Source organism: Ailuropoda melanoleuca, chromosome 8 (genome assembly GCF_002007445.2).
Source record: "Ailuropoda melanoleuca isolate Jingjing chromosome 8, ASM200744v2, whole genome shotgun sequence".
Lineage (NCBI taxonomy): Eukaryota > Metazoa > Chordata > Mammalia > Carnivora > Ursidae > Ailuropoda > Ailuropoda melanoleuca.
Window position 1 is genome coordinate 14,272,708 of NC_048225.1, and position 22,163 is coordinate 14,294,870.

The 22,163-nt window shown below is 41.9% G+C and overlaps 1 protein-coding gene across 3 annotated transcripts in view; it reads left to right on the forward strand.

The window, feature by feature from the left end:
- The window catches only part of UBE4A (ubiquitination factor E4A), a 36,023-nt gene that overhangs the window by 2,428 nt on the left and 11,432 nt on the right, over nt 1–22,163 (forward strand). For 2 of the 3 annotated variants that reach the window (XR_860463.3, XM_002927875.4), the window contains exons 2-15: nt 3,038–3,199; nt 7,327–7,500; nt 8,070–8,182; nt 9,194–9,346; nt 9,869–10,028; nt 10,277–10,479; nt 10,685–10,876; nt 11,810–12,143; nt 13,120–13,240; nt 15,953–16,257; nt 17,539–17,671; nt 18,905–19,092; nt 20,931–21,031; nt 21,147–21,260. Coding sequence is in view for 2 of the 3 variants with exons in the window: in XM_002927875.4 (XP_002927921.1) it covers nt 3,079–3,199; nt 7,327–7,500; nt 8,070–8,182; nt 9,194–9,346; nt 9,869–10,028; nt 10,277–10,479; nt 10,685–10,876; nt 11,810–12,143; nt 13,120–13,240; nt 15,953–16,257; nt 17,539–17,671; nt 18,905–19,092; nt 20,931–21,031; nt 21,147–21,260 (2,412 nt within the window). In the remaining variant the exon portion in view is untranslated. Of the gene's footprint in view, nt 1–2,105; nt 2,272–3,037; nt 3,200–7,326; nt 7,501–8,069; nt 8,183–9,193; nt 9,347–9,868; nt 10,029–10,276; nt 10,480–10,684; nt 10,877–11,809; nt 12,144–13,119; nt 13,241–15,952; nt 16,258–17,538; nt 17,672–18,904; nt 19,093–20,930; nt 21,032–21,146; nt 21,261–22,163 lie in introns of all 3 variants that reach the window. The other variant, XM_034665874.1, reaches the window with a different exon arrangement.

Sequence of the window (22,163 nt, forward strand, 5' to 3'; positions counted from 1 at the left end):
TCTGCATTAAGAATACAACGTAGAAAGTTATAAATCCTATTAATATAGATAAAATGTAATGGGAAGCTAACTTCTTTTTTTTTTTTTTTTAAGATTTATTTATCTTAGTGTGCATGAGCACGCAGCAGAAAGGGGGAGAGGGAGGGAGAGAGAGTCTTAGGCAGACTACGGTTGAGTGTAGAGTGTGACATGGAGTTCAGTCACACGACTCTGAGACCATGACCTGGGCTGAAACCAAGCATCGGACACTTAACTGACTGTGCCACCCCGGCACCCCTAGCTTCTTTTTATAATGTGATAGTATAATATTGAGAAAGGAGGAAATAATGCCATTTATTATCATAAATCCTGTTTATTTGTCTCGGTAGTCTTAGGAGCCTATCTTTTCATATGTTCTGTATTCCTCATTTTCACCTTGCTTCCTTTCTACCTCTTGTAGAGGTGCAGGTGATGCATCTCCTTTGTATTTTTTTTTTTTTAAGATTTTATTCATTTGTCAGAGAGAGAGAGAGAGAGAGCATAAGCAGGGGAAGCAGCAGGCAGAGGGAGAAGCAGGCTCTCCACTCAGCAGGGAGCCCGATGTGGGGCTCAATCCCAGGACCCGTGAGCCGAAGGCAGAAGCTTAACTGACTGAGCCACCCAGGTTTCCCCATCTCCTTTATATTTATCTAAACCCTTTCCAGTTTTTTCTTAAGATTTTTTTTAAAGATTATTTATTTATTTGTCAGCGAGAGAGAGTGTGTGCAGGCACAGGGGTAAGCAGGCTTCCCGCTGAGCAAGGAGCTGAACACAGGACTCCATCTTAGGACTCTGGGATCATGACCTGAGGCGAAGGCAGTCGCTTAACCGACTGGGCCACCCAGTGTCCCTAAGATTTTAAGTAATCTCTACACTTAACGTGGGCTCAGACTGAGAACCCTCACATCAAGAGTTGCATGCTCTACTGACTGAGCCAGCTGGGCACCCCTCAGTTGTGTTTTTAAAAGCCCACTCGAACTGGCTTACACACTATAGGGAAATCTGTTGGCTTTTTTATAACTGAAAGACTTTTTCCATCTCTCAACTCTTTTCTTACATCTTGACTTAGTTTGGGGTTAGGCCTCTTCTAGATGATGGAAAGATGGCAATTCCAGATTTATTTCTGACCCCACTAACAACCCAAGCAGGAAAAAAGAGCTCCCTTTTCTGTAGATTCAGCCAAAGGCCTGAAGCTGGGTGTTCATTAATTCTGATAGGCCTTGTTAGGATCTTGTGCCCACTCCTCTATCAGTCATTTTGGCCAGAGTATGCTGCATTCTTTTTGGCCAGGCCAGATTCATGTGCTCTTCCTGGAGCTAGAGGCCATCCTCTTCTCAACACATGGACTGAGAATGGGATGATCCCCAAAGGAAAAATGTAGGGTGTCATGTTGAAAAAAGAGGATGGTGTTTTGAAGACAAAAAATGACAAGAGCTCACTATACTTGTTGCATGCCTCTGGACTTCAGGGTACCTTAGGATAGAGGTAGGGTGGATCAGCTAACAGTGAGACAGTTGTTAATGTCTCTACATAAATTAGGGGTAACAATTAGGTTTATGCAGTGGTTAAATGAGGGGGAAGTCCTCTCAAGGATTGTTGTGAATTCCAGCACTAAATGTGCTATTTTTATTTTTGGATTATTAAGCTTAACTATACATTGCAAAAATTAAAATACATAGAGCAACATCTAACAGTTCATTTCCTTGAGCAGTAAAGTCCAGAACAATGCTCAGAGGAGACTAGACTGCATACCGAAGTCATTACAGATAATTAGCCATTAGCTCTTATGCAGAAAACACGACAGAGGAGCGGGAAGCAACTGGTGGAGGTGTCTCAGAATTGTCAAGAAGGTCTAACGTCTCTCTTTCTCCAAAAAATAAGGGTAACTTTGCTGACTTGCGTTAGCTTTTGTTATTGTGATTCTGTAAGGAGTCTTACCTCAGGAGATTAAAAGTAGACCCCCCAAAATTGTTTTCTCCTTCCCTCATGCCCCATCCCCACACTTTATAAGGCCTCTGTCCTTTTGGCAGTTTAATATTCTCATGAGCTGAATATTCATACCCTTTGTCTCTTCCCACCCTTTTCAGGGTTGGATTTCTATGCTGTGGCCTTAAAATTTCAGGAAGGGAAGAAAGCCTTTCAGGGTGCTCCGTTCATCCCGTTGTGCCTCTGAGAGCCCTTGGTGCTTGAATGAGGAAATGTAATCAGAAGAGTGCAAATGCAGGCTCAGTCAGCTCCACTAATACCTTTGAGGTATATATCTATTTCATGTTCGACATTAGGAATTTGTGTGTTGGCAGTATTATAAAAAATCAGATAAGTAGTGGAAATTAAATATAGAATTAAGCAAATGCCATTTAGTTTTTAGTGGAAGAAATTTCAATTGTGTTAAGCCTCGGAGTAGAGATAAATTGCCTAATCCATATTTAAAACCCACAACATGCTGGTGATCAGGTTCCTGTCCTGATTTGCCATTCCATGTCCGATGTAGGCTTACAGTTAGTTTATATGTAGCTGAGGAATTCCCGGCTGCAGCTTTAAGTCCTAGAAGCCTGAGCAAGCGCCATCTTACGTTCATGGTGAATGAGAACTCGCCGGCCGGCCTGGAGACTTATGGGAAACGTGTAGCTGTTGTCATATTATTTTTCAGTCAGTGCCACATTGTTGTTACAGTGAGTAGATGAGTTCCCTCATTGACCTCAGTAATTCTTTCTGCTTAACCTATTTTTTTAAAGGTATGGCAAATAGAAACTTGTCAACAGATAAATGCATTCCAGCTCGAACATTGTTAAACCTTTTTGGTTTTAGCCGCCCCCAAATCAAGCCAGCTTATCCAGTTGGTGGGTTCGTAACCATTTTGCCAAAAATGCCTTGAATCTTGGAACAGGAATTGGAAGGTCTTACCCAAAGCCTTTTTACATGTATCGTGTTGGAGAAATGGGGAAGGAACCGACTGTGGGTATAATCCCAGGTGTTGTGTTATCTGCCCCTCTGTGTCTGATACCTGTCCTCTCTGCAGCCCCTCCCCCTAGGTCTGGATGGAGGATACTTTAAAGTGAAATGACAGACCAGGAGAATAACAACAACATCTCAAGTAACCCCTTTGCTGCTCTTTTTGGCTCCCTGGCTGATGCCAAGCAGTTTGCAGCAATCCAAAAAGAGCAGCTGAAGCAGCAATCTGGTAAGTAGGGGAGCCAGGAGCAGCGGAGGAGATGACCTAGAATGGGGTCTTCCCGAGTGGAGTCTTCTTAGGGTCCGTAATTGCAATTGGAATCGACCTGGGGACACAGGTCGTTTTTTTGGTCGTTTAGGGCATAAATTGGGGTTTTTTGTTCATTTTCCTTCTTTGTTCTGTTTTCGGTTCTCTCCTCCCCGCTGCATAAAGAGACCAGATAACAGGTGGTTCTGTAGTAACAGATGTCAGTTGTGATCCCAATGCTGTCAAGCTCTTTATTTTAAAAATCACCTAGCAAAAGATATTTAAATAAATCTTTTTAAGGAAGCTGAAGTTGTAGGCGTAGGTGTAGAAAGCAGGTTACGTGCAGCTGTAGAAAGCAGATGTGTAAAAGGAAGAATTATAAAAGCTTTTTGGCTTTTTGGTAGACAAATAAATGAAATTTGTTCTTACGCCCAGTGCTTCAGAGTCGATCCCAGGCAGAATACCTCTTCCATTCCTTGGAGTGGCCTCTTTCACAGCATAATGCTGTTAGAACAGACTTCTAAGAAAATCTGATCCTTTGCCTTAATGTGAAAAAAAAATCAGAATACCACCTCACAAATCAGAAAAATGGTTTTCCTCAACTAGGACCAAAATTAAGATCGGGTCTAACTTCCTCCTGTAAGAAGACATATAGCTTAGAAGAATTAGGATGATGTTTCTCAAATTTATTAGTCTTCGGAGGGTAGTCACAATCTTTCAAGCCAGAAATCGCTCCCCTTTTCCCTCCAGAGAGAATAATAGTATTTTTTAGAAAGGAGATATGTTTATATTTTCCCTTTATTTTGTTTATTTCAAAAGTGTCGGTATACATAGCTGACATGTAGTCTTGCTCTCTGTTCAGGACTGAATAAAAAGGAGGTAAGGGCAAGACAGATGAGTAGTGGACAGGGTGACGATGAAGCAAGTGGGGAGTATATGTAACGCTGACTTTCTACCATGATAGAAGGAGATGGCTCTGGGTCTCAGTCTCTGAAATCTCCTCCAGATTCTTGCATTAGGAGATTGTAGGGGGGAAAGGGGAGAGAGGAATAGGAATATAAGAAAATGGGGAAACATGATTTATGAGTATATGATTGAGGGAAGTTTTGCTACATAGGTTCTTAGTTCCTATCGCTCTCAGGGTTCAGCAGAGAACTTAACCTTATAGGATTAGAGGAACAGAGTGCTTGTCCTTCTGGCTGTCAGCAGACTTCAGGCTGGCTAGAGTTGGGAGCGTTGCAGGCACCAAGCCGTGGGACAAATCAGGTACATGCGCTCCTGTTACTATTTTGGCTTCTCCTCATTTTAGTTTGTTTACACTGAGTTTAGCATGCCACCAGGTCTAACCTGTTTTCCAGCAGCAGTGAGAACTCTGCCAAAACCTTTGGCCTCCTATGTTGAGCTTCACATTGACTGAACTCACCACACTAAAGCAACTCTTAACTTCTGAGAGTTTTGTCTGGCCCTTCCGAATAATCACTCTAAATAGAGAGAAGCAGATACAGACAGACTCACGCGGCTTCAGAGGGGCAGCTCTGGCTGCTGACAGCCAGAAGGACGAGCACATTCTGTCACTCTGCTCCTGTATGGTTAAGTTAACCCCGAGAGAATAGGAGCTAAGAACCTATGTAGCAGAATTTCCCTCAACTACATACTCATAAATTGTATTTTCCCATTTTCTGATCATTCCTATTCCTCACTCCCCTTTTCCTCCTCCAATCTCCTTATGCAAGGTTGCCTTTTTAAAAAGTAAAGGAATCCAATCAATAAGAAAATAGTAACAAATCAGAAGGAGAAAGATTCAAATGAGCAATTTATATGCAATGATCAAATGATTTTAAAAATCCAGTCTCACTAATAATTGGAGCACTGTTTTTTACTTACGAAATTTGCGAGGATTTGAATAGGTACTCTCGCATAGAATGTTGAGGGGCTTGTAAATGGGAGCAGTCTTTCTGATGATGATTTGGTAATATGTGTTAACTTTTAAATGTGCAAGCTCTTTAACTCAGCAAATCTGCTTCTACAGATTTACCTTACAGAAATACTCATACAGGTGTACAAAAAGAGTACTATTCGGTGCAGTAGTGTTTGAAATCATGTTCATCCAAATGTTCATCAATTGAGAAGTAGCTACACAAGTGAGAGTGTGTGCATACAATGCAGTACAGCGCAGCTATTACAGAGAATGAGGTAGGCCTATCCATGACCTAACAGAGAAGGATGTTGGTGCTGATTAAGTGTAAAAAGCAAGGTGAAAAGGAGTATATATAGGGGCGCCTGGGTGGCACAGCGGTTAAGCGTCTGCCTTCGGCTCAGGGCATGATCCCGGCGTTCCGGGATCGAGCCCCACATCAGGCTCCTCCACTGGAAGCCTGCTTCTCCCTCTCCCACTCCCTCTGCTTGTGTTCCCTCTCTCACTGGCTGTCTCTATCTCTGTCGAACAAATAAATAAAATCTTTAAAAAAAAAAAAAAAGGAGTATATATAGTATGTTCCCCCCCCCTTTTTTTTTTCTTTCTTTTTAACTGAAAATCCTAGTGGTGAACATTAGCACCAGAATAAGAAAATCTGGAACACTTGAATTACTTAAGTGGTTGTCCATAGGGAATTGGTTCAGAGGAGACTTTTTACATCATGTTTTCCTGTGCAGTTTGGGATTATTCAAATATGTGTGTTCTTTAAAATCAGGAAGAAGCCATGTATTCAAAATAATTAAAGGCATATTGATCAATTAGGTAATTCTCTGTTCACTAGGTGTATTGATCTATTAGGCAATTCTCTGTTCACAAAGATTCTGTAGGGAACGTAGTGTTGCTGTTTTTGGTAATATGGAGTGCAATTAATTATGAGTAGAAAGAATAAAACTTCTGATTTGTAAAATGTGGTAGAATATACAGCCAGGGATTTCAGAATCCTGTACTTAAGATGTTGTCTGATACAACTCAATAGCAAAAAAACACAAATAATCCAATTTAAAAATGGGCAAAGGATCTGTATAGACACTTTTCCAAAGAAGACATACAGATGGCCAACAGGTACAGGAAAAGGTGCTCAGCGTCTCTCATCATCAAAGAAATGCAAATCAAAACCACAATGAGATTATCACCTCATACCTGTTAGAATGGCTACTACCAAAAAGACAAGAAAAAACAAGTGTTGGCGAGGACGTGTAGAAAAGGGAACCCTGGTGCACTGTTGGTGGGATTATAAGTTAGTGCAGCACTATGGAAAACATCATAAAAGTTCTTCAAAAAATTAAAAGTAGAACTACCATATAATCCAGCGATTCCACTTCTAGGTATTTACCTAAAGAAAACAAAAACACTAACTTGGAAATATCCATGCACCCTGTGTTCGCTGCAGCATTGTTTATAATAGCCAGGACATGGGAACAACCTGTGTCCGTTGATGGATGAATGGATAAAGAAAATATGATACACCCATACACACACACACACAATGGAATATTATTGCTATTTGCAAAAACACAGACGGACCTGTGTGAAATGAAATAAGTCAGACAGAAAAAAGGCAAATACAAACAAATAAATGTTCTAAGTTATAGGTGATATCTAAAGAAAAGAGAAAGAAAGAAAGTTCATAAATAGAACAGATTGGTGATTGCCCGGGGTGGGGTGGGTACAGGGGATCAAAAGGTACAAACTTGAGTTAAAAAATAAATAAGCCGTAGGGATATAATGAATAGCATGGTGATTATAGTTAATAGTACTGTATTGCATATTTGAAAGTTACTGAAAGAGTAGATCTTAAAAGTTATCTTCACAAGAGAAAACGATATTTGTAACTGTATAGTGACAGATGTTAACTAGAATGACTGTGTTGACCATTTTGGAATATATACGGATATCAAATCATTATGTTGTATATGTGAAACTAATATGATGTTATACGTCATTTTTTAAATGTTATAACTCAGTTTTTAAAAAAAAGATGTTGTCTGACATGAGATGTTCACTAATTAGATGATTAACTTGTTTCCCATCCAAAATTATCTTTCTCTTAATAACATGTATCATTTTTGATAGTATACTTGGTTCTCTCTTAAAGAGAGAAGTTTAACTGTTAATGACTTACATTTTCTGGCAGATGAACTCCCAGCTAGCCCAGATGACTCGGATAATAGTGTGTCAGAAAGCCTGGATGAATTTGATTACTCTGTGGCTGAGATTAGCCGCTCCTTCCGTTCACAGCAGGAAATATGTGAACAACTCAACATCAATCACATGATCCAAAGGATCTTCCTCATTACTCTGGACAACAGTGAGTTACAGACTTGGAGCCAGTCTTTTTGGTACTCTTCCCTTCCTGCTTGGGCTAGGAACTTGTTCTTAGAAACTTATTGTATCTAATGGTTAAACAAACCCACTGTACTCCCTTGAACACAGGTTTGATATTTCAGTGAAGCTTCTGATGTGACCTAAAAATAATATTTAGAGACAGGTACAGCTTTCATTACCATTTTGGTATGGACTGGGCCATATAGCTCCTTGCCTTTACCACCTTAAAAGGGAAATGCGAATGGTAGCCAAATCCTTTTTCTTCCCAGAGGTGACCAAAACATTTAGACAGAAGCCCCACGAGGTGTCAGATAGTAATTTCCCTCTGTGTCCTGTCTGTAGTTAAACCCCAAAGTAGGTGCTGATGTCCAGGATTCACTCTTTAAAGGTCATGATGTTAGGTTTACAACAGAACCTGACATTTAAGTCTTTAGATACTGCCTTGTGTGTCAAGATAATCCTGATACTACCTGAGTCAGACTTGGAGTTCAAGAGAAGTGCTGTCAAGATTGGTTGTCTGTATAAGAAGCGTTAATTAAAATCATTTCCCAGGTGACCCCAGCTTGAAAAGTGGGAATGGCATCCCCAGCCGTTGTGTGTATTTGGAAGAAATGGCAGTAGACCTGGAAGATCAAGACTGGCTTGATATGAACAATGTTGAGCAGGTACCATTTCTGATGTTCCTTTCGAGTGCCTTCAGCACAAACTAGCCATGCAGCTGAACTCTGCTCACGTTTCTCCAACCATGACTTTGCTTATCTCCATCTCTTAACATCGTGGTGTTCCTCTTTGGGGATCTTCTATTTACCATGGCCACATATCTGAGTTCCTGGAGTGACCTATCTGTGCCTCTCAGAGGGCAGTTGTCACCTTCTGTCACATGTAGTGGCTTTTTTATGCACCTGTCTTATCTCCCCTATTAGACCCTTAAGTTCTCAAGGGCAAGGCCTGTGTCTTTATATCTTTCCCAGAATCAAAACAGTTGTTTTACCTTCTAAGTGCCTAATTAACATTAAAGGAATAAAACTTCGGTAGGGCAGACACTTGACAACTTGTAGTTTAACTTTATAGTGTTTACATTATCTCTGTAGAAGTCTGAATGAGGCCAGCAGTCACACAGAGAAGTAGATTTCATATGTAAGTTCAATCGCTGGTTCTCCACACCATTGAACAAATACTGTTTTAGTGCTTAGTCTATGCTAGGGTTATACTAGACTCTTGAGCTCTAATTGGGGTAACTGTACAGGAGACCCTTGAACAGTGTGGGGGTTTGGGGCAGTCGAAAATCTGCACCTAACTTGTGACTCTCCAGAAACTTAACTAATAGCCTACTGTTAATGGGAAGCCTTACGGATAACAAACAATAAAGTCAGCTAGGGAAAAGAAAATGTTATAAAACGAATCATAAGCAAGAGAAAATACATTTACAGTGCTGTTCTGTATTTATTGAAAATAATCCATGTCAAACCCATATTATTCAAGGGTCAACTGTCTATACAGTTATGTTTCTATACCTAATATTTTCTAAAGTAGTAAGGGGGGGATCCTATGTTCCCCCTTCACTCTACATCCTATGACTTTTGCAGTAACCTGTGTCCAAATGACCTTCTACATCTTGATATCCTAAGGTTAACTTTGCAGTGGTTTAGTGTTTTGTTTGTTTGCTTTTCTTAAAGGCCGTCTTCGCTCGCTTGCTGCTTCAGGACCCGGGCAACCACTTGATTAACATGACTTCTTCTACAACGTTGAATCTCTCTGCTGATCGAGATGCAGGGGAGAGGCACATTTTTTGTTACCTTTATTCCTGCTTCCAAAGAGCTAAGGAAGAGGTAAAGAAATAATCCCCATTGAGAACTGTGTGGTACGCTTGGGTTTGACTTTAACATGTAAGCCAGAGAGTTGGATGAGTGTCTTGTATATCTGTTTCTATACATCATAATATATCGGGAACTAGATATGAGAGGCACTATGAGTTGCCAAAAATTCTAGTCTTTCGTTTCTGTGGCTTGGAGTCTACTCCTTTCCCTAGTTAACCAGGGCCTTTTACTCTACAAACCTTAAAAAGTCATACTCTTAAAGATCTGGGGAGGGGAAAAAAAAAAAAAGATATAAATTCATTTCCACTGAGGTGTAAGTAACAAAGTGAGCTAAGCTTGGTCACTTCCAGGATTAGAATACTAGCAGGTAGATGATTCCTTACACCAAAGAATGAACTCTTACAAATTTTCAAGCATCCACAGGACAGCAGTACTATTTTGGGGTACATTGTCTTTTTCATTTTGTTTGCTGTGTCCACCCTTGTTGAGGTCATAGAGCTAGACTGTCCCCTCTCTTCTTCATTCTATTTCCAGATTACCAAAGTTCCAGAGAACCTGCTCCCCTTTGCGGTGCAGTGCAGGAACCTCACTGTGTCCAATACCCGAACAGTACTCCTCACCCCAGAGATCTACGTTGACCAGAACATCCACGAGCAACTGGTAGATTTGATGTTGGAAGCCATCCAAGGAGCCCGTGAGTACATAAATAAAATCTCTGAGTTTCTCCGTTTTGATTTCCAAATTTAAAATTCCTTTAAATGCATCAGAAAGCCTCAGCTACTACAGTTCCAGAAGTATAAATTAAGGAAGAGAGCTCATATCTTGGCCTTTGGGGTTGAATACCAGTAGAATTATCGAAGTGTGGGAAGAGTAGAGAGCCTGTGTATAAAAGCATACAAAAGTCGCTGTGGGCTTCTTTTTCTCTCATTTGTCATCTGTTAGATTTTGAAGATGTAACTGAGTTTCTGGAAGAGGTTATTGAAGCCTTGATATTGGATGAGGAAGTTCGCACATTTCCAGAAGTCATGATTCCAGTGTTCGATATTTTATTGGGCCGAATAAAAGATCTAGAACTCTGTCAGATCCTGTTGTATGCGTATCTGGATATTCTCCTCTATTTCACTAGGCAGAAGGATATGGCAAAGGTAGGTCTGAAAGATGGTACGAATTAATTTGAGCTGGAGATCTAATACTTTATGGGTCCCTATCCTGACGGCGCTCTAATGTTACCTATTGAATAAAAGAAAGCTACACTGGTTGTTGTATAGACTTAGCTCTTTGAGACCCTTTCACCCCACCACCTTTATCTCCTCATACAGACGAATAAGTAGAACTCGTTTTCTCCTGTAGGTTTTTGTAGAGTACATTCAGCCCAAGGACCCTAGCAATGGGCAGATGTACCAGAAGACCTTGCTGGGAGTAATCCTGAATATCTCCTGCTTATTAAAGACTCCAGGTGTAGTAGAAAATCATGGCTACTTCCTGAACCCATCTCGTTCCAGTCCCCAGGAGATCAAAGTGCAAGAGGCCAACATCCATCAGGTGGAACTGTTTACCACTGTCTCCTGGCCCCCTAATCTTAGGTGAAGTTGCGTTTCCTTGGGAAGCAGATGCAGATAAGGCTGCTTGAGCCTCTTTGGGGAAGCAGATTGACCTGCTTGGCTTTCTACCATAATCCCATAAAGAAATTGTCCTCTTTTCAGCACGGGCTCAGGGCAGAGGAAGCCGGTGCACAGTTTAAGAGTAAGCTGCTGCTCCTCCGTGCCCTATGCTGTGGCCCAGGCACTGCCTCTCAGACCTCACTGTTGTCACCAAGCCGTTTCTTGTAACCTGGGCTCCTAAAATCTTCCAACTGAACTCCAACTTATAAACCGAATTCTTTTTCCTTTCCTTCCTTCCGCTCACGTCCTCGCCATTTGGGCTTCTTAGTGTAAATTCTAGCAGAGGTCTGGCCAACATGAAGCAGTAAGTGGTTGAATTGGAGGTGGTCTAAATCTCCCATCATCACAACTCTAGGACAGGGATTGGCAAATTACTGCAGTGCTCAGGTCCGGCCTGCCACCTGTTTTGGTAAAAGTTGTATTGGAGCACAGCCATGCCCATTCATACACATGTTGTTTATGGCTGGATTTCATGCCATGGTGATAGAGTTGAATAGTTGCCACAGTCAGCGTATAGCTTGCAAAGCCGAAAATATTTATCATCTGGCCCTTTGCAGACAAAGTTTACTGACCCCTGCTCTAAAGCTATGTAAATGCTCTCTGCAGTTTGGCAGCTCATCAGCGAATCTCTCATAAGTGCCCAGATTTTTTTTTTTTTTTTTAATCAGAACTGGGGTATAAAGCACAGGGAGAATGAGGGAAAAGATTAGGATTAGGATACTTTTGGAAATTGCCAGTGGCTAAGGTTTGGGAGTAACAAATATGAGGATTGTGAAACTGGAATGTTCTGTGGTTGTGTTTTCTGGTTAAACAGTTCATGGCTCAGTTCCATGAAAAGATCTACCAGATGCTGAAGAACTTACTCCAGCTCTCTCCAGAAACCAAACACTGTATCTTGTCCTGGCTTGGAAACTGTTTGCATGCAAACGCAGGCCGCACCAAGATTTGGGCCAATCAGATGCCAGAAATCTTCTTCCAAATGTATGCCTCGGATGCCTTCTTTCTGAATCTGGGTGCTGCTCTCCTGAAGCTATGCCAGCCATTTTGCAAACCCAGATCCTCTCGGCTCCTCACCTTTAATCCCACTTACTGTGCCCTGAAGGAGTTGAATGATGAAGAACGAAAAATTAAAAATGTGCACATGAGAGGTAGGGGGGAACTGGGCTTCTCAAGATGGTGTGTGTGTATGTGTGTGTGTGTGTGTGTGTGTGCGCGCGCGTGCACATATGCGTGTAACATCTAAGGGATCCGCTTTTATACTTTTTCACAAAATTGCCTCTTTCTCAAGACGAGGCAGAAAGAAAAGCCGGTATAAATTTTAAAAAGACGTTTAAAAAAACTGGTAGCTTTTAGATGTTGTGCTTTCATGAGATGATCTTTATGAATTTAGCAGCCTTTAGGTATTGATTGATTCATTCTTTCTAAAAATAAATAAAGCACAATCCCTGTTTTGTCTTTTAACTCAACGCCTCCAGAAGAAAGCAGATATATTAACAGATAATCATAATACGGTATAAGGCTAAACTATGGGAGCACAGAGGAGGGAGTGAATAATAAATTCTACAGAAGTTGGAAGTCTTTGTGGCCGACTCTTGAAAGATGAGTTGGGTTTAAAGTATAAAAGTACAAAGCTGTGGAAGGCTTGATTGGGGAATAGTGAGAAGTTCAGTGGGAGAGCTAGGTGGGAAAGGGGTATGGGAATTGGAAGGAAATGAGTCTAAGGGAGGAAGAATATTGGGGCCAGTTTGGAAGAAACTCAAACAGTACACAGAAGTGAAAAGAAGAAAATGAATTACTCAAAGTGAATCACTCTTAAAAAAAAAAAAAAAACCTCTTAATTTTAGTGTATTTCCTCTCAGTTTTTACGACTCTTCTAATCCTGAAAACAATACATGGGCAAGGAAATAAATCTGGAAAAGCACAGTAAATAGAGATGACCCACTGTCTGTCACTTGGCAACATCCACAGTATTTTCTACATTTGTTTTTAAAAAGAAATTACTTTAAAAAAAAAAAAAAGCTCTCACTGGTAGCAGTATGGAAGCTAAGCTAGAGTAAAGGGACACTGGAGACCCATACAGAAGTCTGTGGTGAGTCATTTACTGTTCCTTTTACCTTCTTTGAGGTTTGGACAAAGAGACTTGTTTGATCCCAGCTGTGCAGGAGCCAAAGTTCCCCCAGAACTACAACCTTGTGACAGAGAACCTTGTCCTGACCGAGTACACCTTGTACTTGGGATTTCACAGGTAACTGCTCTGATGTCATTCAAAAAGAACTGTTTTGTGGGGTTAAGAACCAGAGGCTTGAAAGTGAGTCTCATTTTATTCTGAAGGCTCCCATTGGATATAGGGTTCCTAATAGGAACAGGGTTTTGTTTTGTTTTTTAAAGATTTTATTTATTTATTCGACAGAGATAGAGACAGCCAGCGAGAGAGGGAACACAAGCAGGGGGAGTGGGAGAGGAAGAAGCAGGCTCACAGCGGAAGAGCCTGATGTGGGGCTCGATCCCAGAACGCCGGGATCACTCCCTGAGCCGAAGGCAAACGCTTAACGGCTGTGCCACCCAGGCGCCCCAGGAACAGGGTTTTGTATGCACTTACTCATGTTTACATGAATTGCCTTTGTCCAAATAACTTGAATTTACTTTTCATTTTTGACCTGCTACACTTCTTAAAATTAAAGATATTAGTATTATTCTGTAAACACACAAATTTTTTTTAAAGATTTATTTCTTTATTTTAGAGAGCAGGGGAAGGGGCCGGGGCGGGGGGAGAGAGAGAGAGAGAGAGAGAATCCTCAAATAGACTCCCCGCTAAGCACAGAGCCTGACTTGGGGCTCAATCCCACAACCCTGAGATCATGACTAGAGCTGAAATCAAGAGTCAGACTCAATCAACTGAGCCAACCAGGCGTCCCCAAACTTGCAAAATTTTTTTTTAAGATTTTATTTATTTATTTGACAGAGCCTAAACAGGGGGAGTAGCAAGCAGAGGGAAAGGGAGAAGCAGGCTCCCCACTGAGCAGGGAGCCCAGTGCGGGTCTCGATCACAAGACCCTGGGATCATGCATGACCTGAGCCGAAGGCAGACGCTTAACCATCTGAGCCACTCAAGCACCCCTAAACTGGCAAGTTTTTAAATCACTGTCTTCCTATTGTGATCTGTGAAAGTGGAATTGTTTTAACTTTTCACTTTCTGCTCTTGAATTTTCATTACTTAACCCTCCTGATGAAAAAGACCAATCTCTACTCTATAGTATAGAGACAGAACTGACAAAGTTGAAGTGTTTGGAGCTCGAGCACACGCACACGCACTTCCCTCTCGCTCTCTCTCTAAAATAAAAAATATATTAAAAAAAAGAAGAAGAAATAATTTATCAGGGATTCCGATAAGATCAGTAGGACCGGGGCGCCTGGGTGGCACAGCGGTTAAGCGTCTGCCTTCGGCTCAGGGCGTGATCCCGGCGTTATGGGATTCGAGCCCCACATCAGGCTCCTCCGCTATGAGCCTGCTTCTTCCTCTCCCACTCCCCCTGCTTGTGTTCCCTCTCTCTCCCCCTGCTTGTGTCCTCTCTCGCTGGCTGTCTCTATCTCTGTCAAATAAATAAATAAATCTTTAAAAAAAAAAAAAAAACAGTAGGACCACAAAAGATTTATGTATCAAAGATCAAAAGGATTCTAGAAGTGTGAAAATTTAAGAACTAGGGTATGTGACTTGCAAAAATGGTTCTGTTTCTGGCTGACCACATGCCGTTCTGTGATTTTTCCTTCCTCTGGTTTAGTTAATTGTGACTAAAGTATAAATAAAGTCGTTACTTGGGGCACCTGAGTGGCTCAGTTGGTTGAGCGTCTGCCTTTGGCTCGGGTCATGGTCCTGAGGTCAGGCCCCACATCGGGCTCCTTGCTCTGTAGGGAGCCTGCTTCTCCCTCTCCCTCTGCCTGCAGCTCCCCCTGCTTGTCCTCTCTCTCTGTCAAATAAATAAAATCTTTTTTAAAAAATTAGATAAAGTCCTTACAGTCCTTAGGAAGAGGTACTGAGCATAGCAGTTTTTAATGTCTTCTCAAAATACTTACATTGGCACAGAGCATTTTTTTTAAAACTCAGCAAGTTTCTAGAAAAATGAAATTACATCTTTATTAGAGAGTTTTTCTGTCCTGGTCATTGACATTTTAAATGAGACAATGGATAATGCAGCATATGTTTAACCTGTTCAACCACTAACATTCAGACATGGAAATATGAATGTCATCTAGTCTCCCCATATTGGCTAGCTAACCCTAGACATTGTCTACTGGGCCAAAGAAGACTTTGGACCGTACCCATAGAGACAGCTATCCATAACATTGAATTACGGGGTTGCCTTTCATCAGAGAACATTTGGCTGACCCTTTGTGAAGAATAATATAATTTTATATTGAACAACAGAGGACTGGAAGCTGTTTCTTAGGTTGCGTCCCAGGTGGCTACCAGTTTCTATGCGGTCATTACTAATCTAGAGTCCTTTTTCTCCAGCTTTTGTTCTCAGCTAACCGTAGAAAGACTGTCCATATGACCACATCCAAGTACAGTCATTGCAGCTGTGCAGCATCAAACTCTCCTGCTGGGCTCCTTGTGTACTTTGTCTAATCGTTATTTCTTTTATGTGGTAACAGCCCAGTCTACACCCTGCTCAAGCAAGCTACTGTTCTTTCGGTGGTGTGTTTCAGCTGAAGGCTGCTGTTTGTAGTTAGCGTCATTTATGTCGAATACTTGGTAACATTTTCCTGGAGCTGTGACCCCTGCCCATCTCCTGTCAGTAGGTTGTGCAAGTGCCTTCTGTGTCATCACAGTTGCAGCCTCCTATATCCTAAAAGAGAATACTAGGATAAATAAATGAGGATTTGTTTTTCTGGAACGATCTGTACTCAGCTGTCCTCTCTGAGCCTCCTGACCCAGTGTCTTCTGCTTTCTTGGGGGCAGGTTGCATGATCAGATGGTAAAAATCAACCAAAATCTGCATCGGCTGCAGGTTGCCTGGCGGGATGCTCAGCAGAGTTCTAGCCCTGCTGCTGACAGCCTTCGTGAGCAGTTTGAACGACTGATGACCATCTACCTTTCTACCAAGACTGCCATGACGGAGCCCCAGATGCTACAGAACTGTCTCAACTTGCAGGTGTCCATGGCTGTTCTCCTCGTTCAGCTGGCCATAGGCAATGAGGGCTCCCAGCCAGTCGAGCTCACTTTCCCTTTGCCAGATGGCTACAGCTCTTTGGCTTACGTGCCAGGTAAGCAGGCTCTTCCTCGGGAACTGCCTATTTATAGCTCTCTAAGTTTAACTGGGTCACTTTGGAAGTTTAATCCTCAAAGTACCCTTCCTTAGTTATCATTCAACCATTTTTGGAGAAACAACTCAAATTTATAGATAATATCTGCTGGTCAGAGTATGGGGGAACCAGCAGCTTTTCCTCAGCCTTGTGTCCCCACTTCTGTATCAGAAAATAATCTTCAAAGGATTAAGTGCAGCCAGGTTTTTCAGAGCTGTTAGTTTTAGCCTTAGAGTTGTTTTATCGTTCCACTTCTAAATGTATCCGTCCTACTCTCCCTGTGCTGTTCTTCAGGGAGAAAAAATTTATCATCCCGCTGGTTGAGGAGATGGTGTAGGTATGTCGGTGAGGAGTTGGCAGAGACTGTCCATCAAAATCAAGTTGTGTGTTCTTGATCACTGTACTGGTCGTCTGTTGCTAAGTAACAGAGCATCCCCAAACACAGCACCTTAAGACAAACATTTCACACGGTTTCTGTAGGTCAGGAGTCCAGGAGTGGCTTGGCTACATGGTTCCGCCTCTGGGTCTTTCTTGTGGTTGCAGCGAGCTGTCAGTCAGGGCCACAGGAATCTGAGGACTTGACCAGAACTGGAGGATCTGCTTACAAGCCAGGTCATGTGGTTGTTGGCAGACCTCAATTGCTTACTGGCCTCTCTTCCAGGTCACACAGATCTCTCCTTAGTACTGTTCATGATGTGGCAGCTGGCTTCCTTGAGAGCAAGTGACCAAAATGGGAGCTATAGGCTTTTATAACCTAACCATGGAAATGATACACCATTGCTTCTGCATGCCTCTACCCTGGAAGAGTGGAGGGAGGGACACACAAGGGCATGAATACCAGGAAGCAAAGACAATTGGGGGACCATCCTGGAGACTGATGACCAGAGTCATCTAATGCATTCATCTTTGTTGAAAGATTCTTTACCCATCTAAAGGGTTACTTAATGCACAGTTAACCTTGAGCATGAAAAGAATGTATATCAGTGTACCTTCTTAAGTTGCCCTGGTGTGTGAACAGTATTTTGTGTCTCTGCCATTTTCATATTGACTTGGATAGAAATAAAAATCGACTTATCTTTAAAGGAGAGTCTACATCTATGAACTTGTCACTATTCCTAGTACCTACAAGACATTTGGGATTTTTTAACCTTTATTAAGTAGAACAAAAGGAAGGAATTTAAATATTGCTTAGTACAGAAAGTAAGATGTTTCACTAATTGCAGTGAATGTTTTCTTTTTCAGAATTTTTTGCAGATAACTTGGGTGATTTCCTCATTTTTCTCCGCCGTTTTGCTGATGACATCTTGGAGACGTCAGCAGACTCCCTAGAACATGTTCTCCACTTTATCACGATTTTCACTGGAAGCATAGAAAGGTGAAGTGTTGAAAGCTTGGCTGTGACACCATTTAGAGGTGCAGAGCATTCAGAAGACTTTTTTTTTTTTTAAGGCTTTATTTATTTGAGAGAGAATGAACAAATGAGAGCATGAGCAGGGAGGAGGGGCATGGGGAGAGAGAGAAGCAGACTCCCTGCTGAGCAGGGAGCCCAGTGCAGGAGTGGATCCCAGGACCCTGAGATCATGACCCAAGCTGAAGGCAGACAGACACTTAACCAACTGAGCCCCCCAGATGCCCCAGAAGACTTCTAAACCAAGCAACACAAGCCTGAATCATAAGGGCTTGCCTTCAGAAGTTGTGTTAACACTAATGAATCACTTGACCGCCCTTATGGGTAGCCAGAAGTCCCCCTCTTGAGAGGCATAATAAGCCAAGGACTTTGCCATAGAGAATCTGAACCTGCTTGTAAGAGACCCAGTGGGAATTCCATTGCTGGTGGCTGGTTAAAATAGTTACCTTAATGCCAGAAACCTTACCAGTGGCAGCCAGGCTCTGATGATCTAACACTTGCATGGTCACAAAGTTTACCATTAACGTTCTGAGTTCCATGAACAGTAAACACAGGTAAATGCTTTCTAATCTCACCTTCTCATTCATAGCTTCTACTCCCCTTTCTAGAAAGATGCCCACTGACCTGTAGAGTTGCTTCTCTGGTATTTTTGGTGTCTAGGCCAAAGGAAACCATGTGTGCATGAGTGAAGCTTTGCTGCGCAAACAGAGTGATGCATGATCCCCTGAGCCACGTTGGTGAGAAGTAGGTAGAAACCAATCCTTCACTGAGCTGAGCAGACCCAGTGAGAAAGCATGAGTCAACAAGTATTTCTTAGGCACACACAGTGTGCGTCGTAAGTAATGTTGTAGTAATGTTGCATCCTGACCCTGGCCCTCAGAAAGCTTAGAAAGGCAAGTGTATCCTCAGTGAAATGGTCGGGGAGTGTAAACAGTGGATTATTACAGAGAAGTATAAAGAACAGCTAAGCATTAAATAGAAACTTGAATCCTCATGCTCATACTTGGTAGGCTGTGCTCGCAAAAGTTGAGTGATGTTCCCTGCATTATCCCCCACAGATTGACAGCCTTGAAACTACGGAATCCCGTTTCTTCCTCCAACAGTGGCATAGGCTGTTTTGGCCCTTCCTGTGCAGAAAATGTTGTGAATTTGAGAGTTAAGTTTTCTACCTGCTCAGCTTGCTTTCTGCCCTTTTTGCAGGATGAAGAATCCCCACCTAAGGGCCAAACTGGCTGAGGTGTTGGAAGCAGTGATGCCCCACCTGGACCAGACCCCAAATCCCTTGGTATCCAGTGTGTTCCATCGGAAGCGTGTGTTCTGCAACTTTCCTTATGCACCCCACCTTGCAGAAGCTCTAATCAAGGTCTTTGTGGACATTGAGTTTACAGGTAAAGCAATCCAGAGCTGAGAAGCAGATACTAGTGGAGTCTCCTAGCTTGATCGGTATTTAATGTCAGAAAAATATTAGCAGCCATCATTGATTGAATATCTATGTGCCAGCCTTGATGCTAACTGCTTTTCTTACATGATTCATCACTTGGTCACCATCTGGCAAGTTTTACTGTATTATCCCTATTGTACATAGAAGGACATGAATGCTCGAAAAGATCATTTGTGTCCTACAACTAAGTGGTAGAATCAGGTTGATTCTGTCTCACCTCAAAGAGAAAAACAAGAGTTTTGCCTAGGTGGCTCAGTTGGTAAGCGTCTGACTTTGGCTCAGGTCATGATCTCAGGGTCCTGGGATGGAGGGTTGTGTCAGCCTCCACACTCAGCAGGGAATCAGCTTCTCCCTCTCCTTTTGCCCCTTCCCCCACTTGTGCTCTCTCTCTCTCTCAAAATCTTTAAAAAACAACAACAACACATACTGTTAGCAACTTTATTATGTTTGATTTAATTATGCTCCAGCAAAGTAGCCTGTTCAATTACAACCTAGGTCTTTTTTTTTTTTTTAGTGGGGAGAGGGGCAGAGGAAGAGGTAGAGAGTGAATCTTAAGCAGGCTCCACACCAGTATGGAGCCTGATGCAGACCGTAATCTCACAGCCCTGAGATTGTGACCTGAGCCAAAATCCAGAGTCAGACACTTAACCTACTGAGTCACCCAGCCACCCCAACCCCAGGTATTTATTTTTATCTTCCTCAGAATTGCAGAATAGTGGGACAGTTCTTTTCTTTTTTTTAAGTAAACTCTATCCCCAACGTGGGGCTCAAACTTACCACCCTGAGATCAAGAGTAAACTGTACCACATCTCAACCAGTAAACAATATATGTTAGGCAGTTATTTAAGACCCTTTTGAAAGAGATGTTCTAAATAAGTAAAATAAAAGCTATCCTACATCGGTGATATATACAAATAACATTTAAAGAGACATTTAACATTGTACTGAGTGCCTTTCCTATTTGGATTTGTGTTTTGTCACTTGCTCAAAGCCTTAGTGTCCTGAGCCTTAGTGTCCACATCAATAAAATGGGTTGAAGTGACAACTAATGAGATAGTGCATGTAAATCTTCATAATATATAGATAGTCACACAGTAAATCACTGCACTTATCTCATTATCTGACCATTTCAACCCTTTACTTGTAGTGGTAGAGGATGTATTATAATTCCTGTTTTATTTCTGAGGAAGAAGTTTAAAAAAATGTTGAGAGACTTGAATTAAGTGGAGCCAAAAGGAAAACCTAGATCTTCTGACTCCAAATCCCTTGCTCTTCTTTCATTATATGACCCAGGCTACAGAGATCGAGCAGTTCCTTTGATAGGTCAAAACAGTATAAGCCTCAGGTTTTTAGCCCCTGACCTGATTTTTCAGAGTTTTAAATTAAGAACCAGTTCGTTTCACAGCTGGGATGTTACCTCTGAAGAAATGCGAGGTTACTTAATATCCCATTCAGCGTACGGCTGTCACTGCCACAATGGCCAGTCTGATAAATACTCTGCGATTGGGTATGGAAGCATTTGTTTCCCCTGGCCTTTAGTGTACAACTTGGTCTTTGTCCTTTTCTGCATGAGGTATCTTTTATGTGTCTATCTCTCTTGTTCTGTCGGTAAGGAAATAAGTAAACACCGGGCTGTCACTTTGGGCCTTCATAAACTCCCAGGGCAGGTCTTGCCAGTAGTCTTGACACATTCAGAATAAAAGAAAATGGCGCCACAGGCATAAGCTCTTATTGTTTCTCTAGTAGCCCCACCTTTGCTGTGTTTTTGCTCTTCACCTATTCCAGGAGACCCCCATCAATTTGAACAGAAGTTTAATTACCGACGCCCCATGTATCCTATCCTGAGGTACATGTGGGGAACAGATACCTATCGAGAGAGCATTAAGGTGAGAGAGTTTTTGGTGAAGCTGAAGCTGAGTTCTCTGAGTTTTACTTCAGATAAGCCCCAGCGAGTCGTGGGTTCAGTACTAAAATGGTTTTGTCTTGGGCTGGGACTTACAGGATTTGGCTGACTATGCCTCTAAGAATTTAGAAGCCATGAATCCCCCGCTTTTCCTCCGCTTTCTTAACCTGCTAATGAATGATGCCATCTTCCTCCTGGATGAAGCCATACAGGTAAGAATAAGTAAATAAAAATTTTTTAGGGATGCCTGGGTGATTCAGTCGGTTAAGCATCTGCCTACAGCTCAGGTCATGATCCCAGGGTCCTGGGATTGAGTCCTGCATCGGGCTCCTTCCCTCTGCCTGCCTTGTGCTCACTCTCTTTTGCTGTCTCTCTGACAAATAATCTTTAAATAAAAATTTTTTAGAACAGATTTAACTGCCCTTATCAAAAAATGCCCTTATCAAAAAGTACCTACTTTTTATCTTCAAATTATAATAGAGCAATCTTTATCCCCATAGTACCAGTTTGGACACCAAAAATTTATGGGTAGTAGTATACCATGAACCTTGCCATCACAGAGCTTGATAGGTATTATTCCTTTATAGAGACCAGGATCAAGGGTCATTGAAGCCTCATAAACTAGGATGATATTTTGGCAGAGAGTGGAAAAGAAAAGGTGATGAAGCTAAACTAAGGTACACTGGCAGGATTAATCAGGCTGGCAGCACAGAAAGAAATCCAAGGACCTCACGTTTGGTCAGTGACTTTAAACCATTTTCCATCCCAACCCATCAGTAACAGTGACTCACTAAGGCAATGATTCTTTTTTTTTTTTTCAGTGCACTATCATTTATTAGTATATTCTTTTTTTTTTTTAATTTAAATGATTTTTTATTATGTTAGTCACCGTACAGTACATCCCCGGATTCCGATGTAAAGTTCGATGCTCCATTAGTTGCGTATAACACCCAGTGCACCATGCAATACGTGCCCTCCTTACTACCCATCACCGGTCTATCCCATTCCCCCACCCCCCTCCCCTCTGAAGTCCTCAGTTTGTTTCTCATAGTCCATAGTCTCTCATGTTTCATTCCCCCTTCTGATTACCCCCCCTTTCTTTATCCCTTTCTTCC